At 34.6% G+C, this 24,967-nt stretch overlaps 1 protein-coding gene across 1 annotated transcript; it reads left to right on the forward strand.

Annotated features, from left to right (window-relative positions):
- Positions 1 to 24,948, forward strand: LOC124366012 (40S ribosomal protein S6-like). The gene is made up of 5 exons (XM_046822203.1): positions 1 to 142; positions 10,211 to 10,415; positions 15,793 to 15,938; positions 23,082 to 23,288; positions 24,706 to 24,948. The coding sequence occupies exons 1-5, from the start codon at positions 137 to 139 to the stop codon at positions 24,895 to 24,897; spliced, it is 756 nt and encodes a 251-aa protein (XP_046678159.1). The 5' UTR covers positions 1 to 136; the 3' UTR covers positions 24,898 to 24,948.
- The last annotated feature ends 19 nt before the right edge of the window (positions 24,949 to 24,967 follow it).

The following is a 24,967-nucleotide window of genomic DNA, read 5'->3' on the forward strand; positions in this document are numbered from 1 at the left end:
GGAAGTTTTCTTTGTCTTCTTCTCTCCTCGAGTGACGATTCTCCTTGTCCATTTTGATGGCTACTGTAATTCTGGGTTATAGTAGTTTGGTCGGTGAGAAAAAGTAAAGAAAAGATTCAATTGTTCTAATTAGAAAATGAAGGTGAGTACTTCAGTACTAATCCTATTTATGTTAGTAATTATTAGCAATTTCTGTACTCCTTCGTAAACCTATTTAGCTTACACAATGCCGCTTATCGTATAACCAAGCAGTTGAATTTACACGTGTTCTATAGGGACACAATATATTAAGATTTCTATTAATTATCTTTTGACTTATTGATAGTTTATAGTAATTGCATTATTAGCCTGTTCGGTAATCAATATAAACTAGAGAGAAATTAACCATAATTCTGAAAGTAAGCCATTGGGATATTTGAGCCTTCAACTGCTTAGTTATCCCCAAAATTGCTTTATATTAGCATGGTACTTGGTTGTTTTCAATACAGTTTGGTAACCCTCATCTTCTAGAGGGTATTCCATTTCACATAATCAAATCTTAGTTGGGAACCAATTGGTCAATTCAATATACATTCCCCCACCTCTGTTACTTTTCTCTACTTCTATCCTCCATCTTAACCTTAGATCTGGCGGTAATTTCATCCTGTAGTGTCGGGCTGTTTTAGAGCTTCGCGCAAGGGTTTAAAAAAATTGATTAAATATATAAAATAACAGAAATATATATGAAAGTATATATTTTTGTGTTGGGGATGAAACAGAATTACACTATATTGTAAAATTGGGGTAGGGTATGATAAGCGGACCCGGTGAACTATTAACAAATAATCTATATCAACAGCTGTAAACACTCTAAAATAATACACGTAGGATAATATTTCAATTTTACATAAGTAATTCTGATTATTAAAAATGGCAGTCAATCTTCGAAAACTACACGACGTTTTTTTTTCCGTGGCTTCAACATGTTGGACTCGTACCGAAAAACCTATTATGTGAAATTTGTGGGAAAGAAACCACTGTAACTGTGAGAGGAGTAATTAATATGGTTGTCTTCAGTTTTCCTAATTTTGGTTATAATAATTTGTTTGATCACTGTAAATATTAAATTCATATTTTAATTTAAAACATATGATTGTTATTGAGGACTATAGGTACTTTTATATTGATTTATAGTCTAGGATTTGAGATGTGAATATTAGGTATCGATGACTATATTCTTCGATATAAAAAACCGGGTCCGCTTATCGCACCCTACCCATTAAATTCATATTTTATTTTAAAACATGATTGTTATTGAGGACTATAGATACTTTTATGGTAGTGTAGGATTTGAGATGTAAATATAGGTATCGATGATCACATTCTTCGATATAAAAAACCTGGGTCCGCTTATCGTACCCTACCCAACATTTTTTATTAAAAACTTTTAAATCAAATATAAAATTTACGAAAAATATTTCTTAAATTTGGTGGGGACCATACCTAGCAAATTAAGTTATAGTGAGAAATATTTAACCCTTTGAACCCCAGACCAAAATATTGATGGTGGAAAAAACGTACCAAAATCATTTGACCTAAGAACTACCGAGAATCCCCGGAGCAAAAACAGCTGTGTTTTGCATACTGTTTGTAAAAAAATTAATACTTTTTGCTATTTTTTATGCTATTGTCTTGTATTACACACCAAAATGTCCAGAATGAAATTGTATACACAGAAAAAAGATTAGTCTGAAGTATATAAAAAAATGTTTTAACAGCATTAAAATAATTTTAAAATATATGTATATAGATTTTTAGGCAAAAAAAAATTGATTTTAAGATTTTTTAAATTAAAAAATAAGAAATATTTTTACTATGGGCACCCACATTTTATTTTTCTAAATTTAGTTTTGTGTATGTACAAAAAAAATTATATTGATATCTCTAAAAATAAACTTTTTTTGAATTTTTATATAAAAGTATGTGACTTGTAAAAACCTCTAGGCGTACAACACAAAAATCACTGATATTACCTAAATAAATAAATTAGTAAATAAATAAATAAAAAAAATTAGTATTTTAATAAAATACATATAAATATGTATTAATACTCATAAAATAAGTATTTTACGATTTCAAATAAATATGTATTAAACGCATATACCATGGGCGACGATATTACGTCGCCCGGGGATTCTCGCAACTTCATTGGCGACGATACATCGTCGCCGCGGGGATCTTCGCATATCTTCTCGGCGACGATATTTCGTCGCCTGGGGTTCAAAGGGTTAAAAGTGAGATAGCCATTCTGTGTCAAATTTAATCTGGTTTCAGAAAAACATAAATATTATACACATTTATGGGTAATTCTAAGCAATATATGGGTCAACCCTCGATTTTTCTCATATTACAATATAATGTTCCAATAGTCAATTAGAAAAGGAAATGACTAGAATTTCTTGCTGGAAAGCATTTATAGGGAGCAGGCAACCGCGAGAATTACCTATTAGTGATCAGGGGCACTGACGTGATCTGGGCTTCAAATTTGGAACTACTCGAGTTAATTTTTTTTCTAAAAGAGCAAGCAGCGCGAAGCGCTGCGCAGCGGGCAAACATTGTGCGTGATCTTCGTCTCTACTGAATTGATTCAGGCCAAAGGAATGACACAGATTCCTTTACCAGATTTTTACGGAGATTTTGTATTGGGCGGATTATATTGGTTTACTTTGCTTTCCAGCATGTAATTATGTGTTTAAAATTGTTTTACATACATTACCTACATTATATTGTAATATGCAATAACAATTTATCAGAAATTTTTAATAAAAAAAGGATCACGCACGATGCCTGCCCGCTGCGCAGCGCTTCGCGCTGCTTGCTCTTTTAGAAAAAAAAATTAACTCGAGTAGTTCCAAATTTGAAGCCCAGATCACGTCAGTGCCCCTGATCACTAATAGGTAACTCTAAGCAATATATGACCGTCTGGCGGTTGCCTGCTCCCTATAACTGCTTTCCGGCAAGAAATTCTAGTCATTTCCTTTTCTAATTGACTATTGGAACATTATATTGTAATATGAGAAAAATCGAGGTTGACCCATATATTGCTTAGAATTACCCATTTATGAAAACATCATAAAGCTATACAACAAAAAGCAGCGATGCGAATAAATTCTGAAAATCAAGTGTTTAGTAAGACTTTGGTAAAACAAGTTTTGTTAATACAATTGTCCATGAATACATGTTATCTTGCATATTTTCTTACTCAGAATGAAATAAACTGTACAGCACCAATGAAATAATTTCCATAAATTATTTTTTGAAAAGTAAAAAAGTTACATTTTACCATTATTGAAAACTTTTGCAAAAAAATTTCATTCAGTAATATATAAAATGGGTTTGAAAGCTTGTAATGGTATCAAAATTTATAAATTTGTGGTTTATAAGTAATGGGAAATACGATGTAGTTTTAGAAAACCATAGATATAACTAACTTAAGTATATGAAAAATACAAAGTTTATAAAATAAAGTGTAATTTTGTGGGTTAACACTACAGAAGCGGCAGTGACCAAGTAAGATTTTTAGTTTAGACCTAGTATATGTATAACTATATTTATAATTCTACTACATATTCATAATTAAATATTTATAACAGTAGGGGTGTTCACAATACAGAATGTGTTGTTGATAAATAAAATATAATTTTTTTCAAAGAGAAGAAAATTGCTTTTAACTTTGAATAGGCTATATAAGTATTGAAATGTAGGAAAATTTATGTTTTCAAGATTAATAATTATGATGAGTTATGCTACATAATTTTGTACTTGTTTTTGTTAATGATAAATTATATGTGGTTCCCTAATACTCTTTCATGTTAGGAATAGCTATTCTTGTTGTAATATTAGTATGTTACCAGGGTAAAATGTTCAGTGTTTTATCTGTGTGTTCTATGGTTAGAACACTTTACTACAGCACCAGATGTCCCATGCAGTAACCTTCACTGCCTTGTGGATAACCATGGCATCTTTTACTCAACTACCACGTTGCATTAACCCATTGCGGATCGTATTGTTTTGGCGCACGGGGCACCAGCGGGCACGAATTAATTTACGGTCAGCGGCCGCACGAACAGTAATGGTGCGCCACATTGTATCGCTCGCTATTGTATACTAGAAAATTCAGCTGTGAAGGTATTCGTTCAGATGGAACATGTGCCTGCTGGGGTATCCGTGATGTAGGAACGATAACACGTGAGCAAGGTTCCGGGGTAGCAGGGATGATGTCTGAATCATAGTATAAATAAAGCGGCTTGGGCGAAGCGATTACAACATCCGGGCCAATGTCTAGACTAAACCCGCCAACATGTACGTCTGCGTCGTTTAGTTCTGTGTCACTAACCTCAAAAGTATTATAATAACAACTGAGGAAAAAACCCAATCAGAAGCGCTAAAAAGCAGAGAGTAAACTCATATGAATGATTTTTCAACTTAGACATACAACTGCGATCTGTAGGATATTTATAAAACTTTTGAAAACTCTAAACGTAGACCGTTGTTAAACACTCTTAGTAGACAAGTGAAGACGATCGCCCGATCTATCAGACATTAAAAGAACTATTTGGAGGGAAATTTAAAAGCAGACCGCTTTTTTGACCTGAGCTCGTCATCGTGCCGTTAGGCCCGGCCGCTGCGTGACAAGCCCAGCTCGTCAGTGATCCGCAATGGGTTAACTCTAATACTGTCAATTAGTTTTGAAATTATTGTATATGTTTGATTGTGCTGTTATTTGACGTGAGCAGATAAAATATTAGGAAATTAATTTATTCGGTACTTTGGGATTATACCGACCACACCAGTATGAAGAACGCAACAATATAAATTTATAGAAACAAACATGATAGAACGAAAAAAAAACTGTTTAATTATAAAATTACAAACTTACAAGTGTTTCCAGGTATTGTGATCGGTATCGTTGTCGCTGTTATCTTATCTTTCTCGAGAATCCCGATTACGGCAGGCCGCGCGGCATCACATGATTTGCACGGTACATTATTGCCTTTCCATTACAATTCAATTTATATTTCTGATCAGCCCCTCTAGAATTTGATATTTTACTGATAGGTACTATCTCGAGGCATGTTTTTCTTTCGTCGACATCAGCGCGGGCTTCGGCAGGCACTCGCATTTTGGGTGGCGGAGTGTGATCAAGAATAAAAACAAGTTTTGAGTGTTTTTTCAATAAAGAGTTTAGTAATGTTTGTTTTTGTTGAATTTTTGTGTTTGGAGAAATGTAGAGGTAAAACACGGAAGTACAACAAAGCGACGAACCAGCTGAACGGGCGGCGAGACTCTGCAATCACGTTATCTACTAGACCGTTCGACTTTGACCTCTGTCTGAGGATGGGGAGGGGTTTGCGATAAGACAATTCCTGTTTTATATTGACGAAATATTGTTCTACGCTAATCTAGTAATCAGTAGAAGCAAAATGTCAAATAACGATTCATGTCTGGGTGTGGTCGGTATAATCCCAAAGTACCATTTATTCCTTTTTAATTGATCGTAGTGTTTTACTGTGGACGAGTATGAATTCCTTGTGTTAATTTATTTCTAAACAGAGAAAAGATATTTATATCTGATTAGAGAAGTAGGTTGTTTATAAGTATAAAATAAGTAGAATATTTAATATTACGTACACACTTGGAATGTTGTGGTTACATTATTTTGATTATTTATTATTAGGTTAATGTATGTTTGTTTGCATTACAGTATTTTAAAATTATCTTATCTACACTGGTAACTAGATTCACATTAAGAACCAATTGCAATTGTTCTCCTGAACAAAAGATTAACCTTAGTTTTAGGAGATGAAAATCACAAAGAATTTTGCAAAATTTAAGGTGAAACTACTTTTCTGGCAAGATAGGAATTTTTGTTTAAGATGAATTTACAATATTTATTTGATTTTTCAAAGTTGTGTTTCTTAGTAGTAATGGCTGGAGGGATTCGTAATCAGATCCTCTAGAATTTGATATTTAAGTGATGGGCACTATCGTGAGGGATTTTTTTTGTTGCCATCACTTCTGGATAGCACTGAAGGTGCTGCTGTAGACTGCACTGATGGACAGAGGCACTTGTGTCTTGCAGATAGGCCTATAAACTTTGGTATTATAAGGAGGCCACTTCGTTTAGAAGAGTTTTATCCTGGGACCTTAAAAAACTAAATTATCAGAAAGAACAGACTTTATTTGACTTACTGTGAAAATTACATGTCATTATGATAATCGATTCTTGTTTTCTGTCTCCCAAAAGGAAGTGAAGTCAGCGAAAAGGAGGCCACTTTTTCCCCATTTATTATTTGTTATTTCGCGATATAACTAGGTTTAGTTTGGGTTATCACTAATATGTCACTAGTAGTACCAAAGTTAATAGATAACCTTTACGAGTACTTACATGAGCTTGAATTTTGGTACTATCTTGAGGGATGTTTTTCTTTTTTAGCCAGAAGTTCAGGATGGCACCATTGAAGCCCATACTGATGACCAGGGTCATATCAAAATTATAGAGGATCTGATTACAGATACTAGTGGTTTCGACATTAACATCATCAATAACATACTTCAAACAAAGAATGCATTCTTGAATTATCAACATTATGTTATAATCATTGTATTCTCTCTTTCATATTATTACTCTTTGTCTTGGATAAAAATTTAAACATGTTATTTTATATGATGTAATTAACAATACCAAAATATTTATGAAACTAATACAATGGAGTATTGATGTACCAGACAGAACGTTACAAAAGAGTTATCCCACTGACAAAGCAGACGGACTGCCCTTAGGACCTTTTGTTAATAGCATTCTTGGACCAAGAGAAACTTATGTACTAAGTTGGGTCAATCCATTTCAAATCACCCAATAAAAATAAAATATGTTGCTCAACATTTTTAATTTGCCTATTTTTTTTTTATTATGAGTTCTCTATGGGTAGACAATCAAAAAACACTATTTGAAAAAAAATTTTACAAGCCATAGTTTTGTCCTGGCGGCCATTTTTAAAAATGGCGGTTTTGCAGATTTTAGTAAAATACGTGGTTTGCGAAAAGTATAATTGCCAAGCTATTTTTAAAGATATCAGAATAATCCAAAAACCAGTGTGTTCAGCATAAAATGAACTTCAATTTGACATTATAATAATGTTTCTTTTGTGCAAGAAAGTCAGTCAAACTTGTTCTGCAAAATCTCAGAAGAAAAACCATCAATTGTTACTTTTTAAAGACCATAAAAGTTTAAGAAGGAAAAGAGACTCACTACTAATATTTATTTCTTTGTTGAAAACTAATATAACTACCTTACTGAAAAAGTTTTAGCCCTGAGAATGCTCTCCTTTTTTTTCTAGAGCTTTTTAAAAATGGCCGAAAGCCTAATAATGTCAATTTTCTAGGGTTAATAAACACTAAAAGGGACTGAATGAAAATAAATGAAAATAAGTGAGAATGTTCTTTATACAAATAGAAATATCTCATAAAAAAATTATGACTGAGACTTAACTACATTTAGAGATATACAGCATTGTATTTCAGTTAAAAACGCTACCCTTTTTCTCGCTTGTGCGGTACCAAGTTAGCAAACAAGGACTTGTTTAAATCATTATGTTAACAATAAACTTATATTTAATGCTCAAAACATTATATTCCTTTATTTAAACCCTACTTAGGATTTACAATAAAAATTAATTCAAAACCAGAAAAATAATGGTATAAATAAACAATACTCATAACCACAAAATAGCACTTGCGCACTTAGGAAAAATAATTAGCTTAGATCTATTATACTGTCAAAATGTATATGCATTTTAATTTATGTTCTAAAATATAATATTATTAAATACATTTTGTAAAATACATGATGTAAAAATATATGTTAGTACCTGAGGAATATTTTTAAAATAGTAACTCATAATCTTACACAGTGAGAACAATAGGTAAGAATTATAATTCTTCAACTTAACTTACTGATACAATTTTTTGTACTACACTTGCATACAGTATCCACATAATAGTGTTCTTCTGTGCATTTAGATTTAAAACATTGGTTTCAATTACTTGTTGGCTGGAATTTTCATCAGCGAATTAAATAAAGATGATATTTCATTACATAGTTTTTCTCATTTATGTCATATATCCTACCAGACACAGTTGTTAGTTCCAGTGGAGTCACCTTTTGCACTCTTTTCTTAGCAGGCACCCAGGCAGTGTCATTTTTGGAAAGCTGGAAGGCAGTTTTTGGTCCAGAAAGGGTGAAAGAAATGCACCAGTACATCATTGTTGACTTCATTTTTGTCTTCGATTTTACCAAGCCACCACTTGTCATCATAGATACAAGCAACATTGTCATTACTCGTAAAAGATGATACATTTGTGAAAAGTATCGATGTTTGATGATCATCAAAGTTTGAGCCTGCAGAAGTAACAAAACATCTTATTTGGTTGCCACTTATGGGGATGTATCTGTGATAGCTTTTTGTTCCTTTCACTGGTAAACAGCATTCAAATCTCTCTGTAAGTTTTGTTTCCATTTCCTTCATTTCGGCTGAAGGAACAAAAATATACTAAACTCCAGTAATATTTTCTCTACAATATTTGAACATATCTTGTGGAGTCAGGATATATTCAGTGTAAGGTCTTGTAAGTAAAAGCTCGTGTAACTTCTCGTTTCGTGGTTCCCCCCAATACCATCGCAAGAATTCTTCCCATGTGATGAGCAAAGAAATTCCATTCTGCTTTTAAACCGAAATCATTTTTGTGTAGGCAGACATTAATGAAGTTTTTCTTATTTTTGTACTGGCTGCTTGCTCCATCGCTAAAGTAAATTACCACGGTAAATTACCGTGGTTATGAGTACAATTTATACCATTATTTTTCTGGTTTTAAATAATTTTTATTGTAAATCCTAAGTAGGTTTAAATAAGGCAATATAATGTTTTGAGCATTAAATATAAGATTACTGTTAAAATAATGATTTCAACAAGCCCTTGTTTGCTAACTTGGTACCGCCACAAACGAGAAAAAGGGTAGCGCTTATAACTGAAATTCAATGCTGTATATCTCTAAATGTAGTTAAGTCTCAGTCATAATTTTTTTATGAGATATTCCTATTTGTATAAAGAACATTCTGTAAAAATTTTCATTTATTTTCATTCAGTCCCTTTTTAGTTATTAACCCTAGAAAAATTGACATTATTAGGCTTTCGGCCATTTTTGAAGAGCTCTAGAAAAAAAAAGGAGAGCATTTCTCAGGGCTAAAACTTTTTCAGTAGGTTTAGTTATATTAGTTTTTAACAAAGAAATAAAATATTAGTAGTGAGTCTCATTTCCTTCTTAAACTTTTATGGTCTTAAAAAGTAGCAATTGATGATTTTCTTCCGAGATTTTGCAGAACAAGTTTGACTGACTTTCTTGTACAAAAGAAACATTATTATAATGTCAAATTGAAGATTATTTTATGCTGAAACACACTGGTTTTTGGATATTCTGATATCTTTTAAAATAGCTTGGCAATTTAACTTTTCGCAACCCACGTATTTTACTAAAATCTGCAAAACCGCCATTTTAAAATGGCCACCAGGAAAAAACTATGGCTTGTAAAATTTTTTTCAAATAGTGTTTTGTGATTGTATACCCATAGGGAACTCATAATAAAAAAATTAGGCAAATTAAAAATGTTGAGCAACATGACCTGGGTGATTTGAAATGGATTGACCCAGTTTCAAGTCTTTAGGGCCTCTGTATACCAGAAGTTTCCGCCATATTCATGAACAAAGTACTCAAAATAATAAAAAAACTTATCACTAAACACAGCACAATACAATGTAAACAATAAAGTATAGGTAATACACTGATATCAAAATGGAAGCCTAGACTGGCGCGCACAAAGAACAGAGGAGTAATATCTCAGGGCCTGACAGTGAAAACAACCTCCTCATTCAAGAGCCGAGCTCAGACGGAGCCAGTAACTGTGGAGGGGACAAGCGTCGGGTAAACCCGCCACCAGGCTGCGGCGGTAGACACGCGTGACGGGTATACCCGACGCGCCACACCAAATGTGTTAAGGCCTATTCAAGTCTTGAATAATGGAAGCGAACCAAGATTTAATATTACTTGGAGTTAGTCTAAGTAACCAACAGCCCTTATAAGTGTCTCCTCAATAATATTAGTTTTCTGTTTTCAGCTCAACGTCTCCTACCCGCCTGGGGGCACCCAGAAGCTGTTTGAAATCACTGATGAACACAAGCTGCGTATGTTCTACGAGAAGAGGATGGGAGCTGAGGTAGAGGCTGATCCGCTCGGTGATGAATGGAAGGGATATGTCGTCAGGATATCTGGTGGCAATGACAAACAAGGATTTCCCATGAAGCAGGGTGTTCTCACCAATAGTAAATATCTTTTACAATACTAATAGCACTATTTAGATGGTTTTTAAGTGAAATTGTCAATGTACAGCAACTTGGTTGTAGTAGCGTTTGATTAGAGGGTTATCACAAACATTTTGAGATACTGGCATATGTATTTCTCAATAATCTTATCATCATTTGTTACTAAAAAATTAGGTGGTGTTGGTTAGATAGGACATCCCATTATTATTATTATCATTATCATGCATTTCGAAGGAGTGGTTTGATGTTCTTGAGAGCATTTTCAGGCTAAAATTTCCAGTTATTAAAAATATTGTTTATCCTAAGAACAATAGGGATATAATACCCCCAGTCTTTTTTCTTTTTTTCAAAGCACTATCTTGTGTGACTGTTTTTGTGGTAGTATAAGTCTGAAGAGGTCGTAATATACTTAATATGAATATTCAGGTACTCCTCATTCCACTATTACTCTAGATCATATGTATTGTGCCCTTGTGTATGTGGTTCGAAACTGCAATGACACTAATTTTTAACCCTCTTAAGCGCTACTATCGCACTGTGCGATATGTTCGAATCAGTTTAAAGTGCTACTATCACACTGTACGACATGTCGTTTTTGTTAAATTGCCGTAAAACGGTTCATTTAATTATTCTGTGATTTTCATAGTACAACGTAGGAGATTTCTCTATCTCGTAAGCCTTTGAGTAGAATGAAAAATAACAGTCAGCTGATTTTGTCAGCTGTTGGCGCTCTCGCCGCACAGTACTTTGTTGTAGTTTTCGTCTAGGTTAGTTATCGTTCGGGTCGCGACGTATTGTTTTGATTTGTGTTATTATTCACTGTGTGATAGATTCTTGCTTTTTGTGTGTGTATTTTCTTTGATTATGAGTTGCTACAGTGCCTTAGAGCACTTCAGGAGGCCTGTAGGTGGAGGCAGAAGAAAGAGGGTAGTGCAGCAATCAGAATCTGACTCTGACTAAGTTTCTTTAGTCAAATATAAATATGCGTTTAAACAAAAGGACCATAATAGGATTTTTTTACTATTCATAATTATTATAACAGACATTTAGCTTTTGTGAGGTTATATGTACATCCAAACCAATATTGTTTGAGAAGTGTTTACTTTGAATTGCAAACCACCATTGTGAAAATTTTGGTGTGCGAAACATTTTTTAGTTTTTATATTTTGTGTGTTGTTTTTGTTCAAAAGGGTTTGAAGTGACATTTTTATTGTTCACAATGAAATTTGAAACAATTTGTATTTTTTGAAATATTTATAACCATGTTTTAACTCTTTGAGCCCCAGCCGCCGGTATATTGTCGGTAAATTTCACTGTCTAAAAACCCCAGTCGACGATATGTCGTCGGCATGATATAAGTTATTATAAATGGCTCTTAAGTGTTTAATTTTAGCGATACCAGTGTTTTTAGAACTTATAATGTTATTTTCATACATATACAATATGATTGCATGGTCAAAGGTTACTAAATAATATTTACACTACTCCTAAAGAAAGAGTAAGAAGATCAGCTGTTACTAAGAACAACATCTGCATCTGCTGTGTAATTGTTTACGTTTAGTAGACTGTGTTGTGTTATTCCACTTCTGTGTTTATTTTGATGTTCGTTACGTTTGTGTGAGTAGACAGTTATATTATTGTTTCAGTACGAAATATTGTTTTATTTTGTAAATAATGGGTGACTCAAACCTAGCAGAACATTCAAGTGAAGTTGACAGACTATTGAATATTGACTTTTCAGATGATGATTTGGTATTATCTGATATTTTTGACGATGATAGTGACCTTGATCCTACGTATCATCCTAAATATATGATAGTGACAATGGCAGAAATGTAGGCCTATTTAGTGCTAAAGACTTAACACCTGAGATACCATCTACATCAGCTCAGAATAATATTACACAACCTAGGCCTATTTTTGTAAATATTTTACAAAATATTTATTATTGAACTAATCTGTCTGAACCTTTTTTTGTATGTTTGCAATAACATGACAAATGAAATAACATATGCGTTATTTTACATATATAAAATACATAAAAATTTTTAGTCCTTATTGAATTTTTTATTTGTAAAGTACCTTATTCCAAACATTTTAATGTATTATTTAGGCCATTAGCTAGTATATTAGTGATGGTATGATTTTTCAAATGAAATCGTACAAAATCACTGAAAAGGCCTTGGGGTTTTTAGACAGTTACTTGCAAAACTAGACTTGGTAAAAATTTGCACGAAATATATTTTTAGGTCCGGGGCTCAAAGGGTTAAAACGTATTTACAACCTCACCATCTAAAAAATAAAACAAAAAGAAAAAAATGTTTACTATTCATCAGGAATTTTTTAGAGAAAAGTGGTAATTGTTTTGAATTATCTTTATTTCCTAAAGCATGTTTTTCTGAAAAGAATGATATATAACACATAATCTTTATTTGTAAAGATTGTATATTTGTATCTAAAAAGTGGCTTTTAAGAAACCATGTATTTTGCTTCAAAACAGCCCAGCACTTTAAAGTGATTTAATTACCACTTGGAAGTACCTTCATCACAGATTAGGTCCATAGCAGTGGAAACAATACATTTTGGTATAAGTTTTAAGGAATCAAAACATTTTTTTTAGATGATGGTGTCCCATTTTTGACAATTCTTGACGGAAGTTACTCATAATGCTGAACAAACTGAAGAGTTTTGATGGAATAAAGCATTAGCCTTAACTTGATTGTGTGAATTCTGATTATTCTTCAACTTACAAAAAAAAAAACTTCCTTGGTTGTTGCTTTTCTTTAGAAACTGAAGACGCGTTCAAGTACATTGGTGCAAAATAGGGTTACTAAGGTCATGCATGAAGTCTAGAACAGAAACTATTCTTATGGCTTATCCTTAGTTTTGGGGTGATCCATATGTAGTGCCGTAGAAAGTTGTTATGGAAACATGCACAACCATTCCAGGCAGTATGCAGGTATGTTCAAACACCTGTGTATGTTCGGTTTGTGCTACATTAATTCACAAACAAGGTTTATTGGCAAGTATCTACTTGGCAATAGGTCAAATTGTGATACAAAGCATGAAGTAATAATATCTCTCTAAGCTTCCTAACACCTTCTTAATTAGTTTCTGCATGTGTTTTAGGTTCATAGCACACAGGCATGACTAGACGATGTTTGAAACTGTATTTTAACTAAACAGGATAAGTGTATCAGTTGGTGATAAGTACATCTGCCTCTTAAAGGAGAAAAATTTAAAGAAGCTTTTCATGCCCCAAAAACTTATATTTATTCTTGTAACCTACCAGGCAGTGTATTTTGTATGATCAGATGATTAATACTACTGCATATTCTGGTGAACATTTGCAAGCCTCTATTCACAATGGCCAGAGTGAGCCTGGTATTGTTGTATGTTCGTATGATGAAATTATAATTATGTTTGCATGTATTACCTGAATATCTATGTGGATATCACACACTGAGAACATATAACAAGAAGAAATCGTTAATAAAAGATTAACGTCATTTTTTTAAATTAAATTTGAGAATTGTAAATACAAAATTTTTGATTGATTGGTTCAATCGTGTTCATTGTAGTATGTAATTAGAATTATTTAAACTTAATTACTTGTTTCTTTTGGGTGTCATAAAACGTATTGAGTATGCACACAGAGCAGAAAGCGGCTAATGTATTGGGTATGTCAAAATTCGTCAGAGTTAACCCATTGCGGATCGTATTGTTTTGGCGCGCGGGGCACCAGCGGGCACGAATTAATTTACGGTCAGCGGTCGCACGAAAAGCAATGGTGCGCCACATTGTATCTCTCGCTATTGTATACTAGAAAATTCAGCTGTGAAGGTATTCGTTCAGATGGAACATGGGCCTGCTGGGGTATCCGTGATGTAGGAACGATAACACGCGAGCAAGGTTCGGGGTGGCAGGGATGAGTCTGAATCATAGTCTAAATAAAGCGGCTCGGCGAAGCGATTACAACATCCGGGCCATTGTCTAGACTAAACCCGCCAACATGTACGTCTGCATTGTTTAGTTCTGTGTCACTAACCTCAAAAGTATTATAATAACAACTGAGGAAAACTGAGGAAATCAGAAGCGCTAAAAAGCAGAGAGTAAACTCATATGAATGATTTTTCAACTTAGACATACAACTGCGATCTGTAGGATATTTATAAAACTTTTGAAAACTTTAAACGTAGACCGTTGTTAAACACTCTTAGTAGACAAGTGAAGACGATCGCCCGATCTATCAAACATTAAAAGAACTATTTGGAGGTAAATTTAAAAGCAGACCGCTTTTGCGACCTGAGCTCGTCATCGTTAGGCCCGGCAGCTGCGTGACGAGCCCAGCTCGTCAGTGATCCGCAATGGGTTAAATTAAACAGCGCGAACTTTTAAAGAGTTAACGTATTGTAATTTTAAGTAAATAAATGTGAACTAATTAAAATTCTCATTTTATCGGTAATTGGCAAAAATAAAACACAATATAAAGTACAGTATTACATATTTTATTAATAATACTCATATTACAAATTAAGTAAGCATAAATTTTGTAAACTTGTTCAAATTAAGAATCTGATGTTTTGAGACAAATGCTGTGGTGGTACTTGTACAATATTTTGTAGCTAAGACTATAAATGTTTTATTAATTAATTTAAATATAAGTGAAAAGTTTCTGCACAACCATTCCAGGCAGTATGCAGGTATGTTCAAACACCTGTGTATGTTCGGTTTGTGCTACAAAAATTCACAACTTAGGTTTGTTGGCAAGTCTTTACTTGGCAATAGGTCAAGTTGTGATACATCTATCTCTTCCTGTCTACTTTAAATGGTCTAGGAAGTGCAAATTAAAATATTCCGTTATCTCATATTGTCAGACATTATATCTTGTGAGTTGATGTTAATGTAACTACTTTTTACGTGTCAGATGGTTGGTCTAAGGTTATCAGCCTGAAAGTAAACAGGGCATACCTTTTAAAACCCATAACAAAATCAAGGGTTAAAACTACAAAAGTAGTTGGGATTAACTGGCTGGTTATGTTGTTGTGATTCTTGGTTTGTTAATCTAACTTTCTAGCTACGTTGACTCCTTGTCAATCAATCTATTTAAAATTGCATGTTTTGTACAGTATAATTTACTTTGTAATCAATTTCTATGTGCCAAAAATGCACAACCATTCCAGGCAGTATGCAGGTATGTTCAAACACCTGTGTATGTTCGGTTTGTGCTATATTAATTCACAAACAAGGTTTATTGGCAAGTATCTACTTGGCAATGGGTCGATTTGTGATACAAAGCAATAGTTTATTTTATCCCAGACTAACATTTCTTGGTCACAAATAAGAATGTGTTTTACCATGTTTTATTGTATGGCAGGTCGTGTTCGGCTTTTGCTGTCCAAGGGCCACTCATGCTATCGCCCACGGCGTGACGGTGAGAGAAAACGCAAGTCTGTGCGTGGCTGTATTGTAGATTCCAACCTCAGCGTGCTGGCTCTGGTCATTGTGCGCAAAGGAGAGAATGTAAGTTTACTGTAAACCTAGTGCTTACCCCTCCCCTCCCCATGTCCCTTAATTGCACAAGGCTTTGGCCTTGCAGCTACTGGGAAATGGTACATTAATAACCATCTGTATGGATTTGGGCATATGTGATTACCCATGCACTTTGCTCAGTAAACATTTGGTACATTGTTGACTAGACAGTATAGTGGTAGTAAGTACAAGTATTGTACTGGATGTAACATATATATCTCAGCATATTGTAATAAATAATTGAAGTAGAGCCTTCTCGCTTAAACAATTTATAACTAAATATAGAGCTATTATTTAAAATTCAATCATTCTTATTTTTAATCTTGTAGACTTAGAAATGTTCACTAGTAAATTTGCTTCCGAATTGATTAGTAATTATGGAAAGGATATAACAGGACTGATTTATACTAGATAGATGCATAATGACTGTCAGATTTGCATAGAGATGTCCAGAAAGCAACAATTTTGGAATTTTAATTGCTTGAAAGAAAGTTATCCTTTTAGTTTTCTAGAGTGATGTGTCGAAGTCAAATCTGGAATCTAATTGATCTTCAACTATAATTCAGATTCTAGAATTGATGGATGGAATTTTACAATCAAATATTAACCCTTTGAATGCCACAAGGCAAAAAATTTAGTACAAAAGAAATGCACTAGCAACTATATTGCAAGTCATATGCGAAAAATGCCAGGGAATAATAAGAAGTATTACCGGGCTTCCGGAAAAAGAATATATATTTTTTTTATTTTTCATACTATTTTTATGAAAGAGGTATCAAAATGTTTGTAAAAAATTGTATTACAATAAAATGTTACAAAACAAATGAAACAACATAAAATAATATTAGTTTTGGCATGTCAAAACCAAAAAATGTATAAAGCAATTTTTATTTTTTAGTTTTTATTTTTTTTGACAAATTAATAAGAAACAATTTTACTATGGGAAGAATTTTTTTAATATTCTTTATAACATTGTTAATGTGAAAAAAAATAATGGTTGACTTTTTTATATAATTACTATAGTTACATAACAATGCTTGAAATTATGTACATAATGAAAAAATCATTTTTCAGTACCAGTAACACAACACTAAAACAAAAATAATTAATGCATTACTTACATTTATCCTTTGGTTCTAAAGTATATCTAATATATGGTCTTCATATTTTCCCAAAAAATATGTACACACACACACACACGCTCGCGTGCGCATGCGCACACACGCACGCACGGGAGATATCAATTTAAAAAAATCATTTTAGAGATCCTAACCTCAAAACGATGTATACACAACCATGTGACCGAACGTATTATTTTAGATATTACGCATACTATACGTAGCGAGTTGTTTACGCGCCAACGATGTTACGCGCCCGGTTGATCACCGCCAGCTGTTGTTGCTTCTATTATTCTGTGTTTTTTTATCTTCACTAATATAAAGTATTATGTGAACTATTATTTATCTATTGCAGGATAGTTAACAAATAAAACAATATTGGTCGTGAAAAGAATTCATGAAAAATAAAGCGTTAAAAATTACGATAACAGACGGCGACGACGGATCGTCGCCTGGCACTTTTCGCACAGTAAGTCGGCGACGATAGATCGTCGCCGTGGCACTTTTAGCAAGGGTTTTTGGCGACGATGTATCGTCGCCGTGGCACGCAAAGGGTTAAGAGGTGTATTTTTTTATAATTGAAATAAGTCTACATTATAAAAACTGCACAATAATAAAAAATAAATACTGGAGAACAACGGACACTTTCCAACACATTGTTCCACACTCTCACAGTAAAATACCACAGAGAGATTTTCAGTAATGTCTTCTTTGTTTAGTGAAAGTAAGGGTGGAGCGTCCATGTAATCCTCATCCCTAACCTCCACTATTTAATGTTGGGTAAAATCAGTTTGCAGCGGTCTTCGGTTTGGTACTGATCGATCATTAAGTTAGTGTGAACATTTTACCCAACGGTCATGTGATGGTAGGTTGGTTTTTTTTTACTGATATGAGCAATTTGCTCACAGACGTAGATTTACTTGATTGTTTTTTGCTTGCAATTCTGTTTATTTATTTATTTATTTATTTCAACGGTTCCACCATTTTTACAAAAGTAATTCAACAAATCAAGTACTTAGCAATCAAGATGACAAATCATAATCAATATACACAGTCTTATGTAAGCTCTAACTTGAACAACATAGGCAATAACAGAGTGATATACTATAAATATAAATAACAAAAACAAACAATAAATAACAAGGAATAATTAACAATACAGTAACAGCAACGATAAATAAATAGTTGACCAATGCTATAACATTAATAAAATTTAGAAACTCAACAATATACTATCAATAATTAATACAATCGTAGCTGTTAGTTACTGTAAGTGGATCTGTTTAAGCATGTGTTAGGTGTTTACATTTAATAATTTGTTTTTCAGGGTGTATTTTGAATCGTGAAAAAAGTCGATGTGCGCTGCCTCGCTACCCCAGTTTTAGAAGTCTGCATATTCCATGGTTTGATTTGCATAATATGTGGGCCTAAAATCTTCTGCAGAAAAGTGTCTTAGAGCGGGTACCTCTTGGTATAGAGAAGTCTATATCCGACACTAGATGAGGGCAGTCCGAGGAAGCCGTTCACTAGCCTGTACAGGAATAAAATATCAATATATTTTCTTCTTTCCTGGAGAGGTTGCAGTCCATATAGCATCTCAATCTCAGCGACGGGGGTTGCAAGATAATTATATCCCAGTTTGACTCCAAGAAGTCTTAAGCAACGCACCTGTACTCTGTTCAGCAGCACAATGTGGCCTGCTTGATATGGAGACCAAACAACGGAACAGTACTCCAACAAAGGACGCACAAGAGTCTTATAGAGGATAGCCAATGTAGAGGGGGATCTGAAGTCTTTGCAAGTTTCGGGCAATAAACCCAAGCATAGAAGAGGCCTTATTTGTAACATGCATTATGTGTTCGTAAGGCTTAGGGAGGGTGTCATAATAACTCCGAGGTCCCTGACTCTGTCTACTATCTTAAGAGGGGATCCATTTAGAGAATAGTCAAAGGGCCTGGCTGTGTTGCTTCGAGTGTAGCTGATGACAAGACACTTGGCTATATTAAGCTCCATAGCATTTACTCTGCACCAGTTACTTATCCTGTCAAGGGAATGTTGGAGTTCCTCTTGGTCATGAGGAGATGTAACCCTGCTGAAAACCTTAATATCATCAGCAAACAGAAGAAACTTCGATGATATTGCACTAGAAATATCATTTGGATAAACAGGTTAAAAAGCAGTGGGCCCAGATGAGATCCCTGTGGTACACCTGAGGGGACAGGGAATGGCAAGGACGTACCTCCATCGTACTTGACTATAAGAGTACGTTCCCGCAAATAGCTACTCATCCAACGAAGCAGAGGTCCCCAAATGCCATAGCCTTCAAGCTTTGATATAAGTAGACTGTGATTAATCTTATCAAATGCTTTGCTAAAATCTAGATATATGCAAATCTACCTGTGAGGAATTTGCAAAAGCTGACATTATATATTCCTGAAACATCAGTAGATTGGTTGTGGTAGAGCGGCCCTTCAAGAAACCATGTTGCTCCAAACAGATGCGACTCTTGAGTTGAGAATATATATTGTTCAAGATGATACATTTCAAAACACCTTAGCGAGAGCAGACTGTATCACAATGGGTCTATAGTCTCTTATGTTCCCTCTATCTCCAGACTTAAATATTGGGATTACATAGCTCTGCTTCAAGTTTGATGGAAAGACTCCAGAAGCAAGTAGAGGCCTGAAGAGAATTGTTAAATGAACTGCAAGTATTGGAGCACACTGTTTTAGAACTCGTGGTGGTATATCATCCGGCCCAGCACTCTTCCTGGCATCCATGATTCGAGGGTCTGTTGGACATCCAAGGTTGTTATTGAACAGCTGGATAATGTTTGGTTCCAACCATAATCAAATCTAGGAATAGGAACTGTAGTATCACTAAATACTGAAGAAAAATACCGGAGCAAACAAATCACACTTGCTAGTAGGATCAGTAGCTTCCTTTTTGTCTAAAAGTCATGTGTGTCGGAACGTTAGGAGAACTTTTTAAGGCTACCAACATGAGACCAAAAGGACTTAATATCTCTAGGAATACCATTTTCAACCTTACCGATGTATTCTGAATAGCACGCGTGGGTGAGGTCTCTGCACTCCCTTCTAGTTCTCCGAAAATTATCATAATCAATGTGCGCCCTTGTATGCTTGTAGACTTTATGTAACTGTTTCTTCCTGATAACCAGCAGTTTCAATTTTTTAGAGAACCAGGAGGGGAATCTAGCTCCACCAACCTCTTTTGAGTGGAGTAATTGACCCTAACTAAAGAGGCCAGGTAGTCGCTGAAGTTTGTGAAAGCCCGCTCAGGATCCGCCAAACTCACTTGATGCAGGGTAGCTTAGAACCTGCAGCCCATTGAAAACTGCATCGACATCACACCTTCGAAAGTTAAGCACCCGTTTCTGGCTTTTCAGTCGTGGAAGGTTGCAACACTTCAAATTCAAAAGACAAAGCAGATGGTGTCTATCTTCCTCCAACAGTACATCAGGCGCATGCACAACTTCAGATGTCTCAATTGAAGAGAGTATCAGATCAAGACATACATCTCGGTAGTTGGTTATATAATTTAACTGTCTCAGGCTATATGGCACCAATAAGTTCAAGCAGACAACGGGAAGAGTATTTTGACACAGAAGTAATGTCGGGCCGCGTCCATTTTGTGTCAGGCTGATTAAAGTCTCCCATTATTATGACATCTGCAGGTTCACCCAGGGAATTATAGACCTCATCCATAGCATCTCTAAAATCCGAATACTTAATGGTTGGCTGATTAGGAGGTATATAGACATTTCCCAGAAAGTACTGAGGAGGTGGGAAACTTACACAAAGATAAATATACATTCAATGTCATTGACATTGGTGGGAATCCTGGTGCACAAGAAATACAATTTCGTACGGCTATGAGAACTCCACCACCACCCGACTTGTCACTAGTAAGTGATGACCTATCACACCTGAAGATATGGAACCCCGTAAGATTAAGCTCAGCATCGTGTATATCAGGTGATAGATTGGTTTCGACCAGCGATATAATATCATAGGGTGAAGTATTTATTCCTTGCGTTAATGAGTTCATTTTACTCCTCAGACCGTTTGACATTTTGAAATAACAGGAAATAAACAATGGGGAACCGTTGTGCCTTACTAGTTTTTTTAAAATTCTTAACAATTTGTGGGACATTATTTATGTACTTTATAGTCAGGTTTTGTTTCGCCGCGGGATTTCCTCTCCTCAAGCTCAGCTATCACAGATTTCAGATACTTTTGTTCCTGTGGAGTGCGATCCCTAGCAATTTTAACAGCTGAGAAAATCTGGTCAACCTTTGCCGCAGCTTCAGATGAGAAGTTAGTCAACACAAGGCGAGCATCATGCTCACTCTTCAAGATTACTTTGAGGGGTCTATGTTTATCATTTGTCTTTTTGCCAATGCGGTAAGTTTTTAAAACCCCCTCGCTGCTGAAAGTAGAGTGTGAAGACTTGAGTAGCTCAGTGACGATCTCAAGGTCATGGGTAATTCTAAACTTGACATCAGGGCTATTAGATTCAGGAAGACCATATATCATCACATTTGATGCACGGCGGGCGCGCTCATTGACCTCAGCAACGACACCTTCAATATCGTTAGTGTTAGTCCTAGGAATATCTTTGATTGATTTCTCAAGAATAAACAATTTTTTTCCTCATTATCCGAGACACGTTTATCAAGTGAGGCAAGATTTTTATTTAGACTATCAACTTGCTCAATTATTTGATCGATCTTAGCTGGCAAAGGTGTAAGTGTATCAATTTTGCCTGCCAAGCTCGTGATCTTTTCATTCAACAGCGATAGTTTGGCGTAGTAGAATGTTTAGAGGCTGTTTAGAACCATTGATGCAATCATCACGCCCACAGGACCACTTCCGATTATCATTTTTAGCTAATTTATTGTACTCAGTTTGAGATATACCTGCGCAAGACGCATGAAACCATCTATTGCAAGGTCCATCACATTGTATTACCTTTGTCAGCATCAGTCACAAGGATAACGCAAACTGGGCATACCTCTGGGCAAGACATGTTGTTGTGATGGAGTGTATGGGTAAAGTGTAATGTACAGATCAAATGCTGTATGTAATACAACAATAAACAAGTAAGATAAAGACAACAGGATAATACTTAAAAATTTAACTAGGATATTTACAGATATATGTATATATTACAGATACATTACAACACTACAGACATAGAACATAAATAACATAATTAGTATAATAAGTCACGATATAGGACAGTTTATATAGTGCAGGAGTCAATCCAACGCAAAGCCTTATTCCTCCCTGTAGACTCAACAGGTCGAAGTATCCTCTATGTCTTTGGTTGAGGTTGAGACTCTATGGTGACAGCAGACAGCATAGACAATCGACAGTAGGAATGATGGACATGGAGCAATGAAAAGATCGCTGGATAAGGCCTATCTTGGCTCAAATGTTCAGAGGTTAGTGAAGACAGAATAGGTGAAATCCCCTTTTAAAATCCCAAGATTATTTACATTTATCAGACACAGAGACTTACAGTCATTAGCAGATAATAATTAATACAGTTTATAGGCAAAATAATCACTGTTCTAGCACGAAACATGAGAAACAACTTGGTAGCGATTTAAACGTATTCTTCACAGTTCCGCCATTTCCGCCAATTGTCTGTTCTCCTTCAATGTGTTCCATTAGTTTGGGTTAAAGTAGTAGAAAAATAGTTGATTGTCATTCCGAAACATAGCAGATTATAATTGTATGTAAAATATAAAAATACTTTAGAACCAATAGTCTTTGCCATTGGTTATATTTTATGTTTGGATGTGACTATTTTACAAGTATATTGTGTGATAGAATTATAATATTTGTTTGCGTATTGTTACGTATCCGAATACCTTTGGTTTAAATTGATTCTGTAGTGTAAGTACCAGCTATTTTTAGAAAAATATTGAGAAAAATGTTCCCATAATGATTTTACACAGTGGTGATGTAGAATTCTTTGTCAACAGGAAATACCTGGACTCACAGACAACACCATCCCCCGTCGATTGGGTCCCAAACGTGCTTCTAAGATTAGGAAACTGTTCAACTTAACCAAACAGGATGATGTAAGGCAATTTGTAATCAAGCGGCCCCTCCCTCTTAAGGAGGGAAAAACAAAGCAGAGGTATCGTGCGCCGAAGATCCAGCGTCTGATCACTCCTGTTACCCTCCAGGTACAGTACCTTTTGTCTCATTAATTGTTTTATACGCCATCTTTTATTAAATATTTGCAATTCTCTATTAAATATACATTTTGAATAAATAAACTACAAAATTCGATTTGCAGTCTAAGACTTGCATTGTTTGTTGTATGTTCATATGATGAAATTATAAATATGTTTGCATGTATTACCTGAATGTCTGTGTGGATATTGCAAACTGAGAACATATAATATTTAGAAATCATCAAAAAAGATTGACGTCAAAATTAAATTGAGAATTTAACTTGCACATATTTTGTTTACGTACTTCGCCTGCAATTTCTATGCAACACATTCCATGTATTTCTTTGAACAGCTTCCACAATTTCAGTAACACTTGAGCTATTTTAGATTAATCTGGGCATTCTAAAGTCGAAGTTAAGAGTTTTCTTAGTTAACGCACTTGTGATGTAACATGATAGGGGGGCAGTGATATTTTTAAAGTGGAATTAGTCATGTATCGTGCCAGAAGTTGAGCAAAAGTGTGGATATTTATTTCAGGTTTTGCATTTCTAGTTTAAATTAATTATATTTCCATTGCAAAATTAGCATATAATTATCTAATAGGGACTATTTTGAAGGTAACAACATTAATGTAAAGGAATAAATAAATTTTGTTCAAAAATGTAAATTTCTTCTACTTTTTGAACATACATCGTACAAACATTTACAGAATCAGGACCTCTTTTTAATTTCAGGGGTATATGAAACCATATGATGGTATTGGTTGCAATTTTTCTTAGAGCGATTCGACTCTTTGACCAATTTAAATGCGTAAGTTTTATAATTTTGTTGTTAAGATTAATGTTTTTACAGTATTGTTATTTTTTACTCATATTTCATAGTTGCATGAGGCAAGACCAGACAATTTCTACTGTTAACAATATTCAGTACTTATCATTTTCAAAATGCGTAACATATAGCTTTCACTAGTGTACAAGTGGTAATGAGACAAGTGTGTGTCAATGTGACTGTTCCATATGTGATGAGACTGCTCCCAACCCCAACTAAGTAGCATTGTATTGAAAAATGTCATGTATAAAGTAGAATTCTTTGACTTCAGATTCCTACCATTTTATTTTGAACTATAAACCGAAGATTTACACCACTATTCCATCCATAGTATATCCTTTGTAAATCTGTTGCATGTGGTATTGGTATAACAGTGCTTAAACATTGTAATCATTATCAGAGAATATGAAACACAAATGTAACTCTTAGGGTATCAGTAAAGATGTATTGAACTGATTGTGTACATAAACATAGGTCAATGGGGGTAATGCTGAAGTGGAGTCTAAACAAAATTGTACCTACTTTCCGGACTTGTATATAACAAATTGTTAGGCAGGCCTGCTGATGAATAAACTATAATATATGTTTCCCCTTTCAGCGGAAGAGACACAGGCTTGCACTGAAGAAACAGCGTTGCCTGAAGAGGAAAGAGCAAGCTGCTGAGTACGCCAAGTTGTTGGCACAGAGGCAAAAGGAGGCGAAGGTACGCCGCCAGGAGGAAATAAAGAGACGTAGATCAGCGTCTATGAGGGACTCCAAGTCTTCTGCTACTAGTGCACCTCACAAATAAATAAAATTTCCATATTTCATTGTTTTATTGAATAAAATGTGAAAATTGGTACATATTGTAGTTTAATTGA

Source organism: Homalodisca vitripennis, chromosome 7 (genome assembly GCF_021130785.1).
Source record: "Homalodisca vitripennis isolate AUS2020 chromosome 7, UT_GWSS_2.1, whole genome shotgun sequence".
In the NCBI taxonomy this organism is placed as follows: domain Eukaryota; kingdom Metazoa; phylum Arthropoda; class Insecta; order Hemiptera; family Cicadellidae; genus Homalodisca; species Homalodisca vitripennis.